The sequence below is a fragment of the Zonotrichia albicollis genome, chromosome 3 (genome assembly GCF_047830755.1).
Source record: "Zonotrichia albicollis isolate bZonAlb1 chromosome 3, bZonAlb1.hap1, whole genome shotgun sequence".
Taxonomy (NCBI): Eukaryota; Metazoa; Chordata; class Aves; order Passeriformes; family Passerellidae; genus Zonotrichia; species Zonotrichia albicollis.
The window spans coordinates 116,636,220-116,649,202 of record NC_133821.1 but is presented as its reverse complement, the minus strand read 5'-3'; the positions used below and the strand labels follow the sequence as shown (position 1 = coordinate 116,649,202).

At 36.5% G+C, this 12,983-nt stretch overlaps 1 protein-coding gene across 4 annotated transcripts in view; it reads left to right on the top strand.

The window, feature by feature from the left end:
* Positions 1-12,983, top strand: part of ASCC3 (activating signal cointegrator 1 complex subunit 3) — a 261,720-nt gene that overhangs the window by 46,724 nt on the left and 202,013 nt on the right. For all 4 annotated transcript variants that reach the window (XM_074538569.1, XM_074538568.1, XM_074538567.1 and 1 more), the window contains 2 exons: positions 706-847; positions 1,408-1,533. In XM_074538569.1, the coding sequence (XP_074394670.1) occupies positions 706-847; positions 1,408-1,533 (268 nt within the window). The remainder of the gene's footprint in view (positions 1-705; positions 848-1,407; positions 1,534-12,983) is intronic.

Here is a 12,983-nt window from a genome sequence, read left to right as displayed (position 1 = left end):
TTCTATTGTAATTGCTACTTCAACATATCATAACAGTTTATTTTCTTTTAGCTTGCTTTGGTGATTAGGTGATTCTGACTTCAAGTCACGTTTTATTACAAGCGTAGAATTTTTTTTTATATGAAAACCTAATTTTCAGGAAAGAAAGCAGTGATTTGCTTAATGAGAATCTTCTTGATCTCATCTCTGTGGGCTGGAATTGCAGATTAGTGGGGTAGGCTATCTTTCTTAGTTCCTGTATGCACACTGCTTGCTTAGGATTTATGAAGTCTGTACTAAATCTATCAGAACTATCTTTCTTTTTCTCTCTCAAGATTAATGGGTACTATTTTCTAAGTTGACAGCTAGAAGGTAGTGGGAGGAGTAGAGGAGGGAGAGAATAAGGAGCAAATAAGCTGTTGTATTTTGTATTGAGAAAAATATAGTGAGAATGGTATCTAACTGTGAAATCATGTTGCTCTGTTGCTTAAAAAGAGTCAAAACTGCTTTTAGGAAAGTCTTGAACTTGTTGAATTGCATTTCTGAATTTTATCTAAACCGTGTGTTTTAAGGTTTTGGTCTAACTAGTGCCAGAGAATAATACTGTAATTTGTTTTTTTATTTCATTTCCTCAAATCTTGCTCTGACTTTAATATACCATGCTCAGTTTTTTGTGATGGCAGCCTGAAATGGGCAGAATTACTGCAGGTATTTTTCTGCCCACAGAGAACTAGCGCTTCTGAATGCTCGGAGTATGCCAGTCCTAGGGAGACAGAGAGAGCTGAGCGTCGAAAAAATTCGTTATCCTCATGTCTATGACTCCCGAGCTGAAGCTATGAAAACATCAGCGTTCATTGGGGGTGCCAAGGTATGCTGGTGCATGACCCTTCCTGAACAGTGCATCTTTCCCCATGAGTCATGTGCAGCAGGGTTCCCTTTGTTTCCTTCCTCCTCCTCCTCAGAATCCAATCTATGAAGCAGTGCTACTTTGCAGAGGGTTTTAAAGGCTTTGATATATTCTGTTTTTACTTTGATTCTGCAAGAAATAATATCATTTTCAACTGATGTATTTGCATTTATTTCTAGGGTCATTTAAATTCTTAAGATATTATTTTTCTTTCTTCTGGATACCTTTGCATTGACTTTAACAAAATAAATGCTTTATGAAATTCTAAACCTAATGGATTCTGAAATTTAATAAAACAGAATTACCTTTTTTAGGGTTTTGGGACTATTTTCTGAGTAGTAAAACTGATTCTTTTCCATTTGGGGGGTTCAGTTCTATCTTAAAAAGGATAAGTGGGATTTGCTTTTGGTTTGGATCCATTGTTTGGAGGAAAGTGATAAAGCATTGTTCAAAGTGAGTTGTGCATAGTGACACATTCTGTTTTCATACTTTTAATTAATTTTCCTGTAATGCACTTTCAGGTGTTCTTACCAGAGTCAGTTCAGCGAGAAAATAATAAAATGTATGAAGAGGTGAAGATCCCCCATAGTGAACCAATGCCTATTGGTATTGAAGAGAAAATTGTTTATATTAAAGACTTAGATGAGGTGAGTATACCATTTAAAAGACATTAAATTAGTTTTTACTTTGTATTACCAAAATTTAACAGGAAATATTGCCAGTTTTTCCAGTGATATGTGATAGGTAAATGCAGGCAGTCAATTTCTTCACTACTAATTTGAAGAATATTTATTGGGGAACGTAGTTCAGTGATACAATCCCTTTCATGTTGACTTAGATTCAAGGAATTGTTCATGACTTGCAGTTCTCCATTCCTTTGGCATTACGTTTTCAGTTATTTATGGTTTTGAGCTGTGATCTGAATCAATGAAATGAAAGCATTACAGTGATTGTGTTCTCTTCTGAAGATCACAGGAGAAAGGGAGCCTGAGCTTCTGTACATTGACCTGTACAGGTTGGCTTCTGAGTGCACAGCACTATTCTGTGCCAGTCTTACTGTGTGATGCAGTTCAGGGGTGGTGGATATGGTGTTATGGACTGTGTGGGGTGCAAAGTCATCTCAAAATGTGCTTTGATGATAAAAAGTAAAGAGCAAAGAGGAAAAAAGCAGATAAAACAAATATTAACATTTCAACTTTTACCGATTTTAAATGGTGAAAAAGCTGAGGTAAGGGAACTAAATTCCTTGTTTGTTATTTACAGTCTAGAACTTGCAGTACTCCATCACAGGTACCTTTTTACTCCTTGTTGTATGTGTCACATCTATTGAAAAGGGGAAGATTTGGTATTGATTTGAACAGAGACATAAAAAGCAAGCTCTGTGTACAGAGAGGGTTTTATGTCTCTTAGTTCTGCAGCATATAACATGGATACGTTTTTTCCACCTTTTTCTCTCTGGGAAAGCAGGAAATGAGAATACATGCAAGGCACTTTATTGTGATTCTGAATAAAGATTTAACTCTTTCAAAACAGAAGACAGTTTTAGAATCTGAATCTATTCTTTTCTGCTTAGGTGACAGTGTTGTGTTTATGAATTGACTGACAGCCCTTAACCAGATTGAAAAATACAGAAACTGCAGCTATTGTCATTTTATATTACAGTATTCAGCATGACAGCTTTGTGCAATAAAATGTCTTTTTCCTAAGTTAAATACTACCTACTAATCTGTAAACTTTTTGGAAGAAGTACCAATATTTCAAAAGGCAGTAAGTGATTTCAGAAAAAATATGGTTCAGACAGAAAAATACCTATCTAAAATGAATAGTTTGCTGATTTTTGCACATGTAATATTTAAAATAAATGTTAAAAATTCATCAGTTATACACATTTAATCAGTAATTGTCTTTTGTAGATTGCGTATCATCAAGAGGTCTGCTTTTCAGTTTTACAGTGAAATTTTGAAACAGAAACCATCTTCTTCAGAACTTTATTCTTTGATATGATTCTTATTACATGAGATCAAATAGAAGTGTCAACAACAAAACCAGTTTTGATTGTTTGAACACACATGTATGTAATTCTTGCTCCTAACTTTAGTATTGATTTGAGACAACAGATGTCAATTTTATGAAGTTTGTCCAGCTGAGGACTTCTCAGCTTCTTGATTTCACCAATGAGACTCATAGATTTGAAATTTGTTGAACAGAAATTTTTTATCAAGGAGCTAAAAGAGGCTGGAACTCCCAATGAGTAAGTTAAGACATCCTTTGTCAAGATGTATCTTTGTTAGGGCAAAATTATTTTCTTTTTGTTTTCTCTTCATGGCAGTTTTAAATCTCTAAGCTCAGAAACACCTTGGTTAGTGTTTCAAATTTTTGCCAATTAACTGGAGTCAGTTTAGACAGCATGAAGATTTTCTGTCAATATGTTTTATTTTGGATTAAGCAGTGTAAGCAAAAGCAGAAAAATAATGATTTTCAAGTATTTCCTAGCATGTATAGGTGCTCACAAAATAGCTCTATTGTATCTCTGGATGGATATTTTTGCAGGATTATCTAAAATTTGAGGAAGTGGTCAGGGAGTAGAGATGACAGTAAACATAACTCGATAATTCATAACTAGGAACTTCTAAAGGCATCCTGAGGAAGCTGACAGTTCTGCTGCTGTTGACTACTCTGAGGTGCCATTAGTGGTAGAGTTTTGATGTAAGACATTTAGTCTAGACATAAAAGTGCTCAGCCTGTTTGACAAGTCAATATACATGCAACCCATAATCCCCAGGGGTGAAAAGGCACAGAACAACCAAGCCATTTATTGTTGCTGGGATTTTGAGTATTGTATATTGAGCTTTATAAGCACTTGCTATTCTCTGAGGAAATCTTGATGGTATTAAAAATTATAAATATTCTTCTTCCCTTTCTTTTTAGTCTGTATGTTTTCATTTGCACAAAAATAAGTTTAAGATCTCTATTTCTTGTGAGGTATGTGATTTTGATCACATTGTCAGCAGTAGTTTTTGTGTAACATTTATTGCAGCATACACTATTGCATTTCAGCTTTGAAACTCCTAAGGTCAAAACTGAGTTCATAAGGAATTCATTCATATTTTGGACTGTTGATCAGAAGTTAAAGCTCTGCATCATATCAGCTGGAAGTAATCTTGTGCTTAAAATTATTTAAAGTATTAGTTAAGGTTTAGATTTTCTTATTTCCTGTAAACCCAGGTTGAGAAGAGATGAGAGAAATGTATTCCTCTAGACACTAACAAACCACATTTTAAGCATATATATGCTTCCTTTTTTAATAGTTTCTTATGTGAAAGCATAAGGCAAAATGGCAAAACCTCTACTAACCAGCACCAAAGGCAGCAGCAATGCCTTAAACCAGGACAGATATTAACACAGGGTTCTTTTTTATAAGGATTGGCAGTGTAGCCAGGGTGCGTCTGCCACTGCACTCCACGGTGAACAAAAAATGCATTTAAGCTAGTTTTAGTACTATATTATCTGAAATCTTATGGCTGGTATTTTCAAGGTAAGTATTTAGTTTAGTGAGGGCCTCCTTGCAAAGGGTCAGAGTTTTCCTAAAAAGTTTATGACTTCATGATTAGTGAAATAACTGCCTGAAAGAACGCAGGTGCTAAGATGAAACTCAAATGAACTGATAAAGGTCCAGATTTTTACAGCTACCATTCCTACTTAATCCCATTATGCACTGCACATATGAGAGCAGAAGTGATTGACCCTGCACAATTTGGCAGCCATAAAAACATTCCATAGCCTGTCATAAACAGCTGGCTTCAGCACTCTCCCACTTTCTGTGGTGCTCCTTTTTCAGCTTTGCCTCCTACCTTTCTTTCTCCATTGTGGTCTGAACTGCTGTGTTGCTGGGTTATCTCGGCTGTTTGAGGGGCCTGGAAAGGCCCGGAGTGGCCTTGGGGCAGCCCGCGTGTCGAAGGACGAGAAGAGGCTTCAGTTCTTCTTTCGGTCTTTATGTTTATTAATTGTTTATCTAAAAGATGTTCTTTCAGCCGAACAGAGCTCTGCTCAGCAGCCAGCCTTGAGCACACTGTGCTGCCCTCCGTACAGTCACCTATCTTTATACCCATAGTTACGTGTACAATATTTATCATTTTTCCCCAATACCATTTATTCTTATTGCTGAGTGCACTTTCAGTAATAACCAATCCCAAAGTGCCACCATGGCCAAAGAAGATGGAGGAGAAGAAAAAGAAGAAGAAAGACAGGACACACCCCAATTCCTCCATCTTACTCCTCTAAACCCCCCTGTACAGAAATCCTAAACCCTGTGTCTCACCCTCTAATTAGCTAATCTTTTCACCATTCACCCCAGTAAAGTCCTCTTATCCTCATACAGGTGTCGTCTCCCGTGTAGGATCAAAGTCCAGCCACCAGACACTTCTGGAACATTCCAGAACTCCCGGGCCCCCCAAAAGTAGTCTCGGTGGCCTGGCACCTCAGGACTCAGATCCTGAGATCCCACACTGTGTCACTTCCCCCAGCAATCTCACTCCACCTGTGCCATCTCATTTTGTTTATTCCCTGCCTGTGCTGGGTTGGGAGCAGGAGCTGGTGGCACGGAGGGAGCTGTGCTGCTGCTGGGGAATGTCGCTGGTGCTCAGAGGTGGAAGGGTGCTTGGGTCCCATGGAAGGAGTCTCAAAGGGCCCTTACAGAAAGCCCACAAATCCCAGCCCCCTTTGTGAATATCTGTTTTTCTTGACATTTATTATTTCTCAGAGAGCTGTGGTTTTACCACTGTTCAAGCACAGGCGGTTCATAACTAGCTGCTTGGTCACTCCAGTTTAATCTAAAGTATTATGTTTCTACTATTGTACAAGTGATGTGCCAGCTACATTGTTTCAATAATGAGAATTTTAAAAATTGGGAAAGCACAAGCTTAGCTTTATTATCTTTGCTCAGATGACATGCAGCTTGACCACTAGTGAAATATACTTTTTGTATTTATTATAAAGGTGGTTTTGTGCCAGGCGTTTTGCCAAATAAATGTACCTTTAAAGTCATAAAGTCAGGCCAGGGAAAGTTACTCTTCAAGACTGTGGAAACAAGTTTTATCTAAAAAATTGCTGATCGAGAAAAATTACTTCAGCTTTTTACCTAAAGTGGGTGTTCAAGGTAGGATTTATTTCTTTTCTTCATGTTATTTCCATTTCCTTTTACTAGTACTGCTTAATGATCTAAAGAAAGGTATTTTTTTTCTCTCTGCATTATGTGAAGGAATTATTACAAAATCAATATGCTCTCTTTTCCTGTAATGTTTTCTTGTTTTTAGAATTGTACAAGGTAAGTCTACTAAATTAAAGTATGCGTGTTTTTGGATAAATTACATTTTTCACATCCAGAATATTGGATCATTAATTCCAAAGCTGATCTTAATGCATATTTCAGTTGCTTATTTTCCAAACAGCAATTGATGGTTGAACCATACGGAATAATTTTAAAAAATGTTTTGCACTTACTGAAATCTTGTCATTTATCCAATGAATTATAATCAGAAATTGCTCTGAGGAGAGTTTAAAAGTTCTGTAATCATTAGCCCCAACTTAAGACAAGGAAAAGCATGTATGTCAAGGTACAGTTGCTTTAATGGCTGGTAGTGCATATTAGGGATTGCACTTGGTCTGCATATTTCACGGAGGGGGTGTCCAAAGAGGGTTGAAGATGTGCAATACAAAGTGAACAAAAATATTGGAGTTAAGATTCAACACTGATGATGATCTTAAAACCTACAAATTCTGGCTTAATTTTCTTCAATATATGTGTTAATGGTATTTTCTCATTTCTTTAGAATTTCAGATACTATATGTAAAATTTCTGCCTCAAATTGTTTGATTATTTTGCTTACTCTTAAATGAAGCTTTTAGGCATTGTTTCATTAAAATTCTAGGAATAAATATTATTGCTTTGGCTTAAAGCAAGCAAAAATATGTGCTTCATGCTGAACCAGCAGTTTATTGTCCATCTTGTACAAAATTATCATATTTTCCATTAAGAAAATTCTGTTTCTTGGTAGAAACAGTTTATTATCTCTTCATCAAAAAGATCTGTTGCTATGATGTGCAAGCTGTAAAGTGGTATTCTGATTTAAAAATTTACCTGTAATCTCACGTTGCAGAAATGCAAACATGCTGTGACTTGCTACTGATTCACCTTTGAAAGACACTTGCTGTGCTTGAATATAATTCATTGAATGTAATATTTTAAAACATGTGCTTACTTGACTGCAGCTTTCACTGCAGATAGATGTGGCTATATGATTTCCTAAATACTAAGAAGTTCTTTTTTCTTTCAGCAGTGGAGAACATCTTCCCGTTATGATAAATCAAAAAATATTTAAAAAAAAAAAAGTCTTACTTTATTGATATAGCTTTTAATACTAGAAATGCTACTATAACATTTTTCTGGACTCATAAAACCTTTCTACTATTCTAATATGCCTTTGACAGTAAGATGAGTTTTTTGTGCAATAGGATCACTGATTTTAACGAGTGCCAGATCACTAACTTTATTTTGTGTAACACCTTTAAAACAAAAAAAGATATTTAAATAGTTTAGAGGAAAAGAAATCTGATATGGTCATGTCAAATAAATCTGATGCTGTATTTGAAATACAGGTACATTGCAGGGATCATTGCTTTATGAATGTTATAGTACAACTTTGAATTAATTGCACAATGAAATGTGAAAGTCTGGGCTCCTTGATTTAACATGACAAGTGGATGTCTCAGCTTCAGTGAGGCAGAGTTCTTAGAGCACAGCTTGGAGGATCAACAGTTACAGCCACTCTGCAATAACCAGGAGTTTGACAAGTTGAAAACTTAACACCAATGGAGAAGATTAGTAATGAATTAGGTAGATATAAAGGAATAAATACGTGATTAAGAAATACTTTACAGGTGGATAATTTGTCCAATAATTTGAGATTATTGTTTCAAATGTAGTTCCACCTATGTCTACTTTCTCCTAATAGGAGAATATTTTTTTTTTATCTGTAGTTTGTATCAAAAAATATAAAGCAGGTTTCCTAGAATATCAGAATAAGAGCTTGAGCTAGTGCTGAAACAAGAGAGAAAAGGATGAGCTGTCTCAAAAGAGCTGTACTGACCATAAAGATTTTCTCTTTTAGAGTAATGATAGTAAAAGACCAAAAAATTGAATAGTTTTATATTTTAAATAGTTATTGTTTTAAAATCATATTTTGAAATGCTTGTCAATAAGGATGGTAGTTTGCCTTTAGAATTTGAAAACTGTGATTTTTGACTCACCAAAAAGCTGTTTGATAGTATTACAGTCTTTGAGAGGACCTGTTTCTTAATGCAGGATAAGAAATTGAAACTATTTTCTCTGAAGCCTCTCCATGTTTGGCAGGTGTGACTTCTCTGGAGTCTGTCATCCATTCTTAGTCCAATGTTATCACAGACTTAAAAAAGACAGTAATATATACATTTTACATAGTTCAAAATATCTTTTTAAACTACATCTATATATATAAAACACATATGTACAACATGCATATGGGGTATGTGTGTATATATATAATTCCCATTATGAGTTGATTATTAAAGTAGCAGAGGCTTTTAAATAGACCACTATTTTATATGTCTTTCTCTATGCCTCCCTCAGCTTGCCAGATTTCTACTATTTTATTTTTAAGAAAGATCTGTATGCAAAGGAGATAATCAAGCCAATCTCTGTCTTTATAAGAGATGTATGTAGGATGCAAAAAAAAAATAGGGAATGATGAATAATTGGAGGTAGATGAGAACTGAAGCATGATCTGATGTCAGATTCTATGAAAAGCAGAAGACGGCTTTCACTGAGCAGCAGCCTGCACTTACTGGAACAATATGTGTCTATCCACCATTGTGGAAGTAATAAACAGTTCACCTCTTTTGGGATAGGGAGGAATGAAGGTAAAGGAAGCAAATATGTCACATCTCACATAAGCTTTGGAGCTAGGCATTATATAATTGATCAGAGGTAAGCCTGTATTTGCTCAGACTACATCCTCCTTGGCCTATTTATACGATGTGGATTTTATTTTTGGTATGATGATGTGGATCAAATCACTGTAATGTGGCCGTTTTAAAACAGACTATATTTATACAAACTGGAAGGATTTTCACCAGAAAAGTGTAACGAAAACAGGCTTTTATAATTGTCCCATAAGAATGGGGAAGTATTATAGATACTTTCTTATCATTTTGGTTTACCACAATTACTGATGAAATTGATAAATAACCACTTGCACCTGCAAGCCTTTCCAGATTGTACAATATGTCTCTGATTTAAAAGAGCAACCAGCACAGCAGTTAGCAATGTAACTCTTTTCTTATTCCAAAATAGTGTTCTCTTTCTACTTCTGCCATATACCTGTCGTTTGGTAGACTGACAGCAGATTTATTTGCTTTGGTTTGACACTGGGCAATTTGGATCCTTTCAGAATCAGACTGAATGAAGATTTCCTTTGCAGCATGTGCTGTCTTAGCTTATCTACACAAATTTTACAGAAGACTTTTCAGTGTAAGACTATTTTTTTTTTGGCCAATAGACTTCTCCTTGTTTTCAGCTGTACTATAATGCCCTTACCTACCTTGTAGTGTCCTAAAATGGAGTGCTTAAAATATAATCTTTCAGTTGCATTTGTCCTAGTCTCATGTGCAGTTTAGTTCAAGACCTTTTGTAATCTCGTGCTTTTAATCCTTTTAAGATTACTAAGGCATTTATCTTTTTTCTTTAAAAATCAGTTTGCAGGTGCTGTTAGGATATAGTAGATTGTATAATACTGAGTGAATTGACACATACAGGTGATCACCAAACCACAGCTGCCACGCAAAGAGTGAATTTATGTCATTACCTCGCCAGCAAGGCTGGGTGGCAGAGACACACAGAGACACAAGCTCTCTTAGGCCAAGCTCATCCCAGCAGGCAGAGCCACACAGGGACACAGGCTTCCTTAGGCCAAGCTCATCCTGGTGGGCAGAGGGGCAGGGGGAGGTAGCAGCCCCACTGCCAAACCCAGTATGTCACAGGGCGTCACACATTGGAGTTTATCACAAGGCTGTGCCTTTATGGTCTCTCTCGCAGTGTGGTAGTGTGTTGTTAAGTTTCTTGTGTTATTCCCCCAATTTATGTATTGTTCTCCCCTATTATGTGTAAAATGGTTTCGTTCCCCCAGTTTTTCCCGCCACTGCTAGCCTGTCAGCTAAGTTGCTATGGTAACCGCTATTCATAGTTGCCGATATGTAATTGCTCCTCCCCTGGTTTCCCTTATAAGTGAAAGTTGTTTCCTCCCTGCCCAGTCAATCACTCCCTTCTCCTCCCAGGTTTCGAGAACCTTCTCCTCTCTGGAGATGGTGGCTGGCTGGGGTCCCAGGACACCTCCTTTACCTTTTGATTATTGGTCTCCATGGAGTGTCAGTTCTGTGAAGTTCATCCCCTCACCTTTCCCGATTGGCTCCGCCTGTACCCACCCCCCTCCTTTATAATCCTGTTTCACCCCCTATGAAAAAAACTTTTTCCCGGTTGGTTTCCCGGTGTTTGGATCCGGCATCACCTTCAATAAACCGATGTTTATCCCCCGGGAAATGGTCAGCTCCGTTCCTCCCCAATACCAGCGGTGTGAGCCAGTCCGCAGCCAGCACAGCCCGAGGCCCTCAGACGCCGAAGGGCGCTGGCCAGGAATTGCAGAGGGGCGTCGGCCTTTCGCCCTCAGCTATGTTCTCCTCTGCATCGCAGCAGGGAGCTCAAGCATGTATGCGAGAGATCTGTGGGATTGTGTTATCTCAACACTGGAGTCTTCTCAGAATACTTTTCAAAACAGGCAGAGGATGAACCAACACTAGGCACAATAAATGGAGTTCTTCCACACCAACATTCTTAGCAGTCCCAGCCACAAAGTCACTTTGAGCAAAACTGTTACATCCTTGTCTAATCTTCTGGTTTGAACCCTTTTGTCCCAACAAACACATATTACTTTTTTTTGTGTTAGCTTATTTATTTACATACTCATAATAAGACCCTTTTAACATCTTGTAAGTTTGATGGTGTTACATGAACAAACCACATTTAAGACACTGAAGTCGTTAAGAGGGGCAAGGATGCTATTGAATAACTGGTAAATATGCTCTTTGTTGTATCAGTCTGGGCTGTGCTTTTATGTACACTTTTATTTTCAAGGGCTTGATACTAATGACAACAGACAAAACCCACTATTAAGTGTAGATAAATCAAGAAAAAAATCCTTGTGAATAAAAAAGAATGTTTTCAAATGTCCTTTCATTAGTGAAGTTGTAATTGAAACTTTAACAGACCCTCTCATTTAGAGAGACTTTGTTTATTCTATGTACAACCTTTTTTTTTTAAAGAGCTCTGTAAAATCTGGAGTTATCTCTTCTTGGGCAGAGAAGTTCAAAGAGAAGAGCAGTTAACTGATAATATGGGTCAAAGTCTAATAGGGGCATCTGTACTGGTGAATATAGAGAACTTCATTTCTTTTAGTCTGTTCTTTAAACTAGCATGGCTGTGTATAATACACAAAGCAAAAATTGCTTTAAAATATTTATTAGCTACTGTCTTGTAAGAGTTTCATGTATTCTTATAGTTGTTTAGGTTGCTCCTTTAATGCAAGTAGTAAATATGAATAGGGAAATAGACTTTTTAATATTAACATGAGATAAAATTGACTGCATCTGATTTGAATAAAATGTTAAGCCTGTTTCATTTTCTACACAGCTGCCAAGTGTGTTTATATTGTGTAGAGGTGCCTCTGAAGTAGTTGAAAATCTGATGGGAACACTTACAAAGGCAAACCAGTAAAGGGCAGCAGCTGCTGAGAAACACCTGCTGAGCCACTGTGGGAGTAGATGCATCTGCCTGTACCTAGAAGTAATCTAACAAAGTACCTGCTTTTACCTGTCAGGATTTTAATTTGTGTATAGATTCATTCAGTAAAACTGGTTGTGAATACCTAAATAAAGAAAAAAATAAGGCAGGGTTTTTTTGTTTTGTTTTTGTTTGTTTTGTGCAGAAGAGCGCCACTTCTGAGCAATTTCCTCATTCTTATAACTAGTTAAAGTTCTTCTTTTAGTAAAATATAAAACCAGGTTTGGCAGTGCAGTGTGCTATTACAGGATACAGCCAGTCTGGAGGAGATTATGCTACCAAAGATGAGGTTTTCAGTTTTTGTTTGGCTTAGTTTGAGAGATGTATCTCAGAGGGATTTGTGAGAGTATATGTTCTCTTTTTCATTGTAGCATATTTCATTCACTGTTGATGGTAATGCACAAACAAAAAGAAATTTTGCAATCAGAACTAATTAGACAAATTTTCCAAATAGCTTTTAAAACTGTTGTACTTTTTGTCTTTTGGTACTTAAACTTTTATTGTTCCTGCATGTTGGTGACCCTATCACATAAGGTTTTCATCCCTCACCTATTTTTTATTTTCCTGTGGTAGGAAAACTTCTGTGAACGCTGCTAAGTTTAGCTAAAATTCATGAAAACAAAATAGCTGTGTTCTTGTAGAATACTGACTATGCTTGTAGTCTTTTCTTGTAAAATTCAGGAAAAAGTCTTCTAATATGTATACTGTAAAACAGGGCTGCCATCTTGCATAACGAAAGTGTCAATTTAAGTGAAATGGGGAAGAAAATTGAGCTGAAGAAAGATTATGACAGCAATAGTTAATCCTTGGGGAATATTCTTCTGTTTGCCATTCTTTCATTTTTACTTGATGTGTTAAAATTATTAGTAATTTCAGCTAAAATTACCTTCCAAAGCATTCTGATAGTTTTTCTAGGCTTTATTAGGTTTTGTAGAAAGAAATAGTTTGTTGTGTTAACATAAGCTAAAGTAAATAATTCGAAAACGTTATTCTGAAGTGCCTTCTGCATTAACAGATTAAATATTCACTTCTACATGAACATTTAGAACTAATGCCTTTGCATGCATAAAATAGTATTGAATTAATTAGGGGTCATTTAAAAATAAAATACTGAAAGAGATCTGTGCTTCAGAACTATACAGTAATATGAAATGTTCTTACCCTGCTCTTAAA